Source organism: Diabrotica undecimpunctata, unplaced genomic scaffold, assembly GCF_040954645.1.
Source record: "Diabrotica undecimpunctata isolate CICGRU unplaced genomic scaffold, icDiaUnde3 ctg00000688.1, whole genome shotgun sequence".
NCBI lineage: Eukaryota > Metazoa > Arthropoda > Insecta > Coleoptera > Chrysomelidae > Diabrotica > Diabrotica undecimpunctata.
Genome location: NW_027311959.1, coordinates 87,966 through 100,140, shown reverse-complemented (window position 1 = coordinate 100,140; position 12,175 = coordinate 87,966). Strand labels below are relative to the sequence as shown.

Sequence of the window (12,175 nt, the reverse complement as noted above, 5' to 3'; positions counted from 1 at the left end):
AGTGTCATCGACGTATCTAAACCATACTCTTGGCCTTTATGCTGAGTCCATTACCCTCTTCTCTAAATGCTCCATGAAAAGGTTGGCTACGACCGGACTTAGTGGGCTTCCCATTGCTACTCCATCTATCTGTTCATAAATCTGGTCTTCCCATAAAAAGTAGGTGGTAGTGAGGCAAATACGGTATAATTCCACCATATCCTTGGAAACTAGTCCCTCAATTAAATTCAGAAATAGGGAGACAACATAAAAGCTAACAAGAATGTCAGATTCCTGTAAAGTTATCCCTTTGATTTTCTCAATAAAATGGGCGGAGTCTTTTACAAAGGCATCGGTTTTTCCTATATGTGGTTGTAAAATATCGGCCAGATGTTTAGCAAGGCTGTAAGACGGAGATCCTATGGAGCTCACAATAGGGCGTAGAGGTACATCGTCTTTGTGGATCTTCGTCAAGCCATACAAGCGTGGTGGGACTGCTTCGCTGTTGCATATTCTTTATATATCTTTATATCATCTGGTATGGACGAAGATTTTATAAGTCTATTGATTTTCCGTAGGGTGACTGCCGTGGGATCTTTTTTAAGTTTCTTATATACCGCAGGATCTAGAAGATTTTGTATTTTCGTTTTGTAGTCGGTTGTCTTCATTACGACGGTGGCATTTCCCTTGTCTGCTGGTAAAATTACAACATCTTTGTCTGCGTTTAATGTTTTATGGCACGGATTTCTTGGTGGCTCAGGTTATTTTTCGGTGTCTTAGCTTTATGCAGAATTCTCGCTGATTTTGTCGTTATTTCTTCAGCTTTTTCGATTGGTAAGTTGCGAATCGCAGACTCTATATTAGCGATGATATCTTCTTTGGGTATAACTTTAGGTACAATCGTAAAATCCATTAATCAAAAAAATTAGTCCATTTTGGTTCGCGGAAGATATTTTATTTCCCTCCTACCCGCCTATTCCAGGACTGGTTGGGGTATATTTCCCTGTCGACCCCTTGTGACGCGTCCGACGGGAGATAGACAACTCCACGGGACATATATTAGAATACAGTTAGATATAAGGTCTTCTTCTTAGAGTGCCATATCCCTACGGAACGTCGGCGACTACCATGCTTATAATATTGTTATACTGATCTCGGTCTTGCGCTACGTGTAGCAATTGGTCCGCTGTCAAACCTGTCCACTGCCGCAAATTCCTCAACCAAGAGAGTTTCTTCCGTCCTATCCATTTCTTTCCTTCGAGTTTACCGTTGAGAATTAGCCGAAGGAACTCATATCTTGGTCCTCTGATTATATGTCCAAGATATTCTAGTTTACGCCTCTTAATAATATTTAATAGAGTTCGTTGATGTCCCATTCTTCGAAGAACTTCTTCGTTTCTGGTTCTGCTAGTCCATGGAATTTTTAGTATCCTTCGATACAACCACATCTCAAACGCCTCGATTTTATTCATGATATCGGCGTTTTAGTTTTAAGTCCAAGTTTCACATCCATACAAAAGTACAGACCACACGTAACATCTTGTAAACTTTTCACGGGTTTCCAAATTTAATGAGTTATTGGATAATAGAGGCTTGAATTTTTGAAATGAGTTTCTGTTCAATTCTACATCGAATTTCGAAGGATGGATACAAATTTTGGGTAATCCAACAGCCAAGGTATTTGAATCTCTGAACTCTCTGCAGCGGTTGTTGGTTTAATATCAGTTGGGTTGCGCCGATATCCACTTTACTGGTCACCATGTATTTAGTTTTATCGATATTTATCGACAGTCCCCAATTTGTGCATTCCATGTCAACTCTATTGATTAGCTCCTGCAGATCGTCGATGTTTTCAGCTAGAATCACTGTATCGTCGGCGTACCGTATATTGTTAATTATTTCTCCTCCTATAATAATTCCTTTTTGATCTTTTAAAGCTTCCCTAAATAGATTCTCAGAATACACGTTGAAGAGGGTGGGAGACAGTACACAGCCCTGTCTTACGCCTCGTTCAATATTGATTGGTTTTGATTCTCTGTTGTTGGTATTAATAATGGCTGTTTGGTTCCAGTAAAGTTTGGCAATAAGTTTGATGTCTTTCTCATCTAGTTGGATGCTCTGCAAGGCGGTAATTAGATATAAGGTAAAAGCAGTAAAATAAGTACGATTAAGCGACAATAAACAGAAAAGAGGAAGATCTACCCATATACAACATTATTATAACTTTCATTACAACAACGCATCTTCAATAAATATTCCTTGAATTTAGTGATTATTTAAATGATCTGCGGAGTTCTTAAAATAGATTAATGTAATATTTTTGAACGAGAAAGTTTTTTTACTTCTTGTATTTGAGACAGTATAGGACATAATATAATATAGTTGGTTTGAAACCTAGATGTATACTGACGTGAATTTTTACTAGTTAAAGTTTTAAATTCATTCATTAATACAGTTGTATTTTTAGCACCATGCGACCAATGACCCCGCCAATGAACCTCCGAGCATACCACCCCGGCATTAGAGGAAATCCTGGCATTATCATGAGCTCACCAGCAGTGCTGAAGCCTCCCGATACCGGTACATCAGTCATTTTCGGTCCAGGAATGTCCGGCATTCCAAAGGCGATTCCAGAACCAAACTCAAGCGCCAATAACAACGTAGCCAGTGACTTGAGCATGAAAAAGAGCGAGGCTCCGCCTCAACCGCCGCCTCCACAGAATCCGCCTCCCCGGATGACAGGGTTTACTATAGCCGATATAATGGGTAGATAGTTTTTATGGATAAGAATACATGTGTAAGATGGACAGCCAGTAAATGTATAAACTAAAATATCTTGTGAATTATTGGATATGTACAACTTTCCTTAATTTTACTCATATATTTTCTCTTATAATATGCGGTTGAGGACCATCAATTTTCTGTTAATTTTGTTCCGTTCCACCTACTCTATTTAATGAATAAGAGTAAATCACAATTGTAATTCAAAGAATACTTTATATTTGACGTTTCTACCTCCAACTTGGGAATCGTTATTAAAATAATATCAAATCAATATAAATAATGGAAATCTAAACGTCAATTATAACGTATTTTCAATTAAAATTGTGGTATATTCCCATTACGTATAGTCGATACCTAGAAGTGCCACAGACAAATAGTTTCAGGACGATGTTATTTCATTCCGCTCGAAATAACATTGCACAAATCATTCCATGAGTGTTCTTCACAATATTATTGTACAACACTTCTCTTTCTCTCATATGTTTTTATTTTTTGCGTTATCTTATATGTAAGGTGCATAAATAATTGTTTCAGGTATTCATAGTTTTATGTTTTGACATAACGTGACGTCTTAGCTTGCATTTTTTCATTTCTCTGTGAAATCCTGTGGTCCAAGATGATTTTGACATTATGGTAATTGTATGCTTTGTTAAGCATCTTTCTGCATCGTTTATACATATGTTACTAATATGGACTTCTTTGTGTACCCTGTTCTCGAATAGTATTAACAATTTGTAGGACTTCATCGTTTGATCGTTTTTCCACCCATTGGATCCGCAGCATTCTTCTGTGAAGTCACATCTCTGGGGCTACTAACACAAAGAAAGCGTCAAGGAAAATGGAAATTAAGAATATTCTTAGTTACAGATCCAGATTGTGTTAGTTTTTATTGGTGCTAACGTAGGGGAGCTAAAAGTCAGACTGTGCTAATGGATGTCTTCTACATGGTCTTTGATGCTTTTACTTTTGATTTTTATTCTGATTTTTTTCTCTTAATGTACTTATTTCTTTAGATGACAAATTTATTGTAATAATAATACGATTTTATACTTCTATACAGTACATTAAACATCAAGGTTTTCAATTGGCAAATAAAATTACCATCATCCTCATCATTGTCATCTTCAACGCCTTTCAATTCCGCAGGATTATGACAAATATTGTATAGTGTACTGTTTTTAAGTTTTTTATTAGTAGAATTTCTGTTGTAGAAATTCTATTCCATGTTTTTCTATCTCAGGATTTTATTTTCCAACCCCATATATATATCTTCCTCTGCATTGTCTTTACATCTCCTTCTTGTCCGTTTCCTGTCTCTCTGTCCTTTGTATTTTATAAAGTCTATAACTTTTCTAATCATTTCTGTTAATGATCTTCCTGTGCTAGGTCCTATCCATTCTAATCATTTTGCTTTTATGGGTTTTACTATATTTTATGGATCTGGATATGGAGTGTGGTTCCCTTGCTTTATCTTTCTAGTATTTCTAGTTTAATTTTGTTTTTTGTTCGTTGTGGTTCTTTCCATTTCATATTCTCTCTCTTCAATGGCGCTACAGCATAAATTTTCAAGCATCCCTTTCCTTGGCTGCTCTCCTCCAGTTATCCACCCTCATATGTCTCTGGCATCGCTTATCACTTCGTCTATCCATCTCTTCCTTGGTCTTTATACTGGCCGACATCCCACCATAGCTCCAATAAGAGATCTACTAGGTGGTCTCTTATTATCGATTCTATTTCATATTATAATGGGAAATTAAACTTATTTACCTAGAATAAGACTGATTGGACTGAAACCTACACCTAAAGTCTCTACAGTAATTATAAAGAACATACCAGTAATTTGTAGAAAAATATCGAATGTCGCTTACTAAACAAACACATGTTCTAGATGTATAAGTTCATATGGTGACTAATCGAAAGTCACAGGATGCTAAACAGTTGCAATAAATACGCAGCTGATGACCTCACTATCTAAAGTTTTCGGTAATTCACACAAGCGAGTTTCGTCATAATACAATATTATTGTAGGTCTTACAGATTTTAATTTTTCAAAAAAAAATGATACTATTTTGTTGCCAGTTACGAGAAAATATTTTTTTATAGCTGAGGAAAGTTGTAAATGATCCCAAAAAGCTTAAAATGTGTTATATCCTGAAAGTATTTTGAGTTTTTTAGTTTAATACCTCTTTACTGGTTGTAGTATTGTAATATTATTTTCCTGATATTGTTATTTCCGTACAAAAAGGCAATACAGGATGTTATACAATTTTTTGTAAATAAACAATTGTTATATGTATGTTATGTATGGTATTGCTTAAGGATGATAGTTTTTACGTAAGATTTTTTAATTTAATTTAAATACCACCTGCAATTTAAGTTTTGATGAAAAATTCACAAATTTCAACTCTCAACTAAACCGTATTTTAAGAAAAAATAGCATTAGGTAGAGATAGTGCAAGCACTCCTGACCACGGCGCAGTAGACGAAATTTGGTTTACAATAGAACCTTTATGCCTTTACGTGAATTTTGATCCCGCCTTCGCGCAGCTCCATGGTCAGGAGTGTTTGCACTATCTCTACTTCTTACATTTTAATACTTTCAATAGTGTTGCCCTCTATCGACAAAAAGCAAAAAGTTTTGTTTTCTTTGCTTGCATATAGGTGTCGACACTTTGTAATTTTACTTATCTAAACTTTTATAAATTTATACCACAAATGGTGAGTTTGTTTTTGGACATTTTACAATTATCATTATCTAACAAATTTTCAGGTGAAAGAATAAAGAAATGTTAATCTGGGGAACATTTAGTAGAGTTCTTTATTGTGAACATATTGAACGTGCTTTGATTTCAATTAATTTAGAAAAATGTAATATTCTTACATGGATTGGAAGGATCATGATGGCATTTGGGGTTTATCCTCTCTAGAAACAACATGCACATTTACATTGTATTAAACTCTACGTTACTGAATTTGGGGTCCGTGACAAAGAATGTATGTGTACGTGTACCAATATCCAAATCAGTGGATACACAGATTTATGTAAACACAATCCTACTTACTCTTTTCTGCTGTATTGTAAATCCTCTTGTTTTATAATAAGTAAAATAAATAAATAATTGTATATTAAGGCAGATGCCAGCTCGTTACAAGAACAAAAATATTAGATGAGAATGACTATTTGTCAGCAATACACAACACACATTCTCAAGGTTAATTTGTAAGATCACCTAAAAACCTAAATTTTAACTGCATGAGTATTCTTTATAGCCTTTATTTTCAATAAGTCTCATGTAACTCCATAACAATAAATCAGACCAAAATAAAAGTGGGTGTTCGACGCCATAGTTTTTTTCCAAAACTTTTGTAACAGGTGTTATTACTGTATATAATTTCAAGCAGCATAGGAGTTACATAATTAAATCAAATTTACTTAAAATGCACGGTTCGTTTTAAATGCCATATTTATTAATAACTTATACAATTGTACAATTGTTTGTTAAGGTCTATTTACCGAGTAACTGTATAAATAAGAAAAACCAATTTATTACAAGTAAACCCTATAAAACTGGTCTAGAGATTTCATATCAAAAGATCGAAGTTTCTCGGGTATTTACATACCTGGTCGGCGATGACTTATGTACTTTTCACCGGCACAAGTTTCGGGTCATCCCTGGGCTTTCATCAGGAGCAGGACTCCTGATGTGTACAAGTTCTAGGCTGCCATTAGTTTATTGGCGGTTGCTCAGTCTTACGTTACAATATGTTTTCAAGATTTTTTTGTGCAATGCTTCTTTATATGCCATATTCATCTAAGAAATAGGGTAATCACCACGCCAGTTTGATGCCTCTGCTCTAAACATGTCAGCGGAACTTGGTTTAAAGCTTTTCCTTACATTCCAATCGTTATATCATCACTATTGGTACTATACCAATAGTGGAGCTTCGATCTTCTCAGTATATTTCGCCAGTCGTTTCTGTCCATCGCTAACCTTTGCCTCAGATTGCTGCGCCGATCTTCCTCGCATCTTCGTCCACACCATCCCTCCATCTCAGACTAGTTTCAGTTTCCTACAAAATTCGTCTGGGTGGGTATTTTTCATTTGCACTTGGCACATGTCCACTCCATCTAAGATTATCTATATGAAAGATATTATATCCCTACCAGTTACTATTTCTTTATACTTTTCTTACAGCTCAAATTATATGATTGAAATTATATCACCTTCTCCAAATACCATTCTCACAGATTGCACCCAATTATCTTCTTAGTATCTTTTTTTCGAAGATGAGTAGACGCTTTGAATCTGTTTTGGGGATGGTCCGTGTTTCTGACCCATGTATCGATGGTCGATGGGGTTGATGCCATCCATCCCTTTGGTTTTTTCCTTATTTAGTTTTTTGTACAGTCGTTGAAAAGGTGGAAGCCACCTCTTGAAGTCTTCGTGTGGTGTGTACGATCTAGTGATGGGTTGTTAGTTTTCACTACCGTTGATTTAATTAACGGTAGTGACCAGATGATATTCTCGGTAGAGACTCGGGAAACGGTGATTAATATCTAATGAATTTAGGAATGATCTAGTATGTAGTACTGGTTGCCTAACCGACTAAAAATTTTAAGATTCTGAGATGAACAGTAAATAGGCTGCCCTCTTTTTAAAATAATAAATTTAAAATAATGTCATTAAACGTATTGAATATTTTTTTTTCTTTCAGAAGTGTTATCAAGAAAGTTTTATAGTGATTTAAATGGATTACTTTATTGTTAGTATTAGATTACTTCTCGTTGAGTCCTTAAATGCTTTCTTGTTTCGTACATGTAAAACACGATAGAAAAAAGCACAAAGTCCTGTCCAACATCTCTTCAATCTATATTTCTTCAATAAACGCTTTCTTTTTGACATTTTGACATTATTTTTGACATTTAGACTTACAAAAGTATGTCTAACTTATGAGACATACTGTATATATTATACCTTGTCTTCCAGTAAATTCTTGATAGTTATGTATTCTTATGGTGCTGGAAACTATAGATACCTTATACGTGTAAATTTATTTTTGAAGAAGATATACATATCATTTATGTAGCAAATAAAGCTTTATAATTATGATTTAAGTTGATTTTTCAGAGATTATCAGATTTTTGATTTATTTATAAATACTAAGCTAAAAACTAGCACCTTTTACTTTATTTTACTTTTAAATCGCAAATGATGGCAATATTAAAGAATATTTAAATATTTTTTATTGCCGAGTAAATAATATAATCTCTGAAAATTTTTCATTCGTGTATTTATAGATTAGGAGAACAAAATCCAAATTGTATTTGTTAATCTATGTATTTTTTACAAATCACGTAATGTATAAAATATTTAATGCAATTTAAACATATAAATTATTCCATGTTATAAGTTCACTAAAATTTTATGAGAATATTTTTCGGTGTTTTTTATGATTATATAAATTGATTTTTTTTTTATTTTATAGAACAGTTTTATATTTTCATCATGCATGATGACAATATCTCTTTTCTTCTGAGAGAGTTCGTCCCTTTCATCGTGTTAATGTTGGTTTTAATACTTGTCAGCTTTTCCCAGCTTTTAGTAAGCAAAATCTTTCTTAAGACATTTATATAGTGCAATTAGGATTTGTTTGAAAAAAAATTAATGTTGATTGTATTGAGTCGGACCTTAGATTTTTGTAGAAATGTGTTATAAGCAGCAAATTTTTACTATTCTTGACAAAACGGTAATTTCTGTTCGCTACTTTATTTCCTGTACAATTTTTTTCATAAGTACTGCACTCCACACTAATTTTTTTCTTTTTCTTCCATACTTGTAAAATGGTTTTTCCGGATATATTACAGCTAGATAGGTTTCTCTATACTCTGTTTTTCACGGCGATTTGTATTATGAGAAGATTTTAGTGGAGGCATAAATTTGTGAATTTCGTCAATTATTATTTTCCTACCTAATTTTTTAATTATCTTTCATTAGACATTCAGAGATTGCATTCAACAGATTTTTTTTTGAGACAATATTAATCATTTATATATTTTGATATCTTTCGCATTTTTTATGTACAATTTTTTTTTGTTTTTTTTTTGGGAAAATAGTAAATAATCATTTACATATTTTGATATCTTTTGCGTTTTTATTTATCTTCATACCCTTGATTTCTGCCTATTCCTGGCAAGAACTGGATGGAGCTTATCATAGCCCATTCTCATTGCTGTTTACGCTTTTGTAATGTTTGTCTAGTTCCGAGACTAAAATGGTGTTTTAGCACTATAATTTTTTTCTAGTTTAAGGTCGTTGTAAGATCTCATACCACGAAAAATCCTTTTTACTTTTTCTAAATGCTCCAAATACTACTGTGAAATGTATTTTTGTAACATTCAAATGTCCACTATTGGTGAATTTGCAAACTATTCTGCACACAGCTGGAATCTGGAATCCAGAATTTCAGGTAAAATATTGCACGCACTACGTAATTTACTACGTTTTTTACGTTAACCCATTTTTCTACTATTTTAATTATAGGTTAATAGTGATTATAGACTTTTAACAAGTTTTCATGGTGATAGGTCATTCACTATTGATCCGGATCGTTACACTGATCCGTACGACTAGGTTCTACTCTTTTTATCTAGCTAAATATTCCTTAAAGACAGTACGACGAGATTTCCAACTTGAGATCATTTATTGTACTGTACCATTAAATTAAACGTACGCTCCGATTTATGTACATTATTTATTTACAACTCTTATTTATGAGTACAATTATTTCTATTTTCAAAACTAAACATTATTTGCAGACTAATTCTAAAACTAAAAGCGCGCTAATATATAGGCCACACACACAACATCCATATATTGTCAACTGGTCAAAGCTTCTCGATTCACATCGCTCGCACCACACACGCGCAGGGAATCATTTCGTGACGAAATGTTCCGTCCGGTGCATGTTATGGTAAGCGTGCACTTGTCCGGACCGGCCCGCAACAGAACGCAACTACGATCGGCATACACAAATATCTTTGTGTATTCAAATGAATCAGCGCGCACTTTATGGAAACGGAACACATCGAAACGCGACGAAAACGAGGAATGTAATATTTTCGCGGATAGTAGTTTCGACAAAATAGTTTCTAAATTAAAGTGTTTTCTTTTGTAAGATCAGTTGCTACAATAGATCTTGATATTTTTCGTAACTCCTTCATTCGTAACATCAATCAATCGTTCGCTATTAGGTCGTGGATTTGTTAAGGAGAAGGTTTGTTTGGTGTTGATTTGTTGGTCGTGGTTTGATAGAAGTCTTCGATTATTTTCTTAATTTCATTTTTGCCACGTTCTCTATAATTATTCTTACGAATTCTGTGTTATAGCGTCTAATATCTTCTCTTTTTTATAACTTATTTATTTATTTCTGTATGTTCCGGTGTTCCTTTTTATGTGCTTCTTCTTTCTTTCATTTAGTTTTTTGAAGATTTTCATAATTTTCCATTTCTTGGTTTCTTTGAGTTACATATTTTCTTTATACATATATTAATGTCAGTTCGAATTTTGTTTTCAAATGCATTTAGTTCCATTTCTTCTAGTTTACATATCGGTGTGAGTCTTCTCTTCAGGTGTTCCTCATATGTGTCTTTATTTTGTTTTAATTCTACGAGTATAGAAAAGGGTTGTGTTCATATTAATTTTTTCTTTTCTTGTCGGGTATTAATAGTTACTTTGTCCCTGATAATTCGTTGGTCACTACCTAAGTCGAATTTATTCAGAGTTATGTTATGTCATATTATGTTTTTTATTGGATATGATGTACTCTGTCTTGTTTTTTGTTTTCCCGTCTGGGCCTCTCCATGTCCATTTTCTAGTTTGTGACTTTTTAAAGAAACTGTTCATACAATCCAGGTTTTCGCATTTGAAGATAGTTGATTAGAGTATTTCCTTTCATTAAGTTTGCCCAGTTTAAAGTCTCATCTATTTTAATATCGTCGGTGTCTGTTTCTCCTATTTTGGCATTCAAATCGCCCATGATAATGCAGTAGTATGAGTTTTCTACTTTTTACCTTCTTTTTTTTTTTCATCTTCTACAGCGCTTGTTGGGGCATAAACTTGTGCTACCTGTAGTCTGTATCTTTGCTATATTTGCGATACATATATAACCCTATTTGATATTTAGTTTACTTTTATAATTCGGTTTTTGATTCTTCTGTTCACTAGTTGCTGTTCCGCCTATGTGCAAGTCTTTGTCTTTGTTTTTCTCATATAAGACATGACCTGGCTTTACGGTGATGAGTTTTTGTTATTCTGGACGTCTGGTTACACTCAGACCCACAATATCTTATTTTATATGTGACAATTCTTCTTCTAGTTCTTCAATCTAAGTTAAACTAGTAGATTTTTGCGAATTTTTGCTTCTCACAGAATCCTTGAGACGGACCTTAAAGATGTGGGATTCAAATTCTTACTTATTTGGGGTACCGTTTCTTCTGTTTTGAAATTCGCCATTTGGGGTTTAATAGCTTTAGTCCTCCACTCTGACTAGTCGGTTTGGAAGATGGTAGGAAAGTACATCACATAAGTATGTTTTGAGGTAGAAGAAAAGGTCAGGACAAGATTCCCCCCATGTAATGGAAGTTCAAAGAAAACCAAGACTCGCATGAGCAGGGTCACTTCCTTAAATTAGATATATCGTCTATCGGGGACATAGAGTATTATTTAATGTTTTTCCTTTTTATTTGCATTCCCTTTTATGTAGATTATTTAGTTATCATAAGAATTTGTCTATTGTGTGAATATTTCCTCATTGAATGATATTTTAATAAAATTAATCAATAATTAAAGCCATTTACTTGTATTTGAGGAAAACAGATTTTTTATCCTTTGTTATACTGTGTTTAAAAATATTGTTTGTAAACGTATATTTAGAAAAATGTGTACAAATAATTTAGGGACCATATTGCTCGCACTTTTTTGTTTTTTTTACAGCTTAAGCATCTGTACATATAGTGTTTATACATTTTGATAAAATAGTTTACAATTAATTAAAAAATAGTTTGTAGGTTTTAGATATTAATAAGCAACGTTGGTACAAAATTTAAGTAACACTTGTTTTGTAATTTATTCCAATGTAGTATTAATTATGTAGCTCACATTCTAATGTGTTAAATTTTAAATTACAAAATTTTTATAAATATGTTAAACTTGTACGTACTTGATATGAGGACTAGCTTGTGATCTCATAATATATTATTGCAATCTAAAATATGAATTATGTATTTTTAAATATTATAGTTAAACAGAATGTGATTTCTACAGTTTTTGAATAATAAAGTATTTTTTAAAATAATTATATAGCAATTTTTACTCAATGTTTTTAGTGAATTATATGTAATGTTCAGGGTTGA

The 12,175-nt window shown here is 33.2% G+C and overlaps 1 protein-coding gene across 1 annotated transcript in view; it reads left to right on the top strand.

The window, feature by feature from the left end:
* Nucleotides 1-12,086, top strand: part of LOC140431353 (uncharacterized) — a 65,686-nt gene extending 53,600 nt beyond the window's left edge. Inside the window, exon 6 of the mRNA XM_072519289.1 lies at nt 2,447-12,086. Coding sequence (XP_072375390.1) covers nt 2,447-2,753 — 307 coding nt within the window. The 3' untranslated portion in view covers nt 2,754-12,086. The remainder of the gene's footprint in view (nt 1-2,446) is intronic.
* The last annotated feature ends 89 nt before the right edge of the window (nt 12,087-12,175 follow it).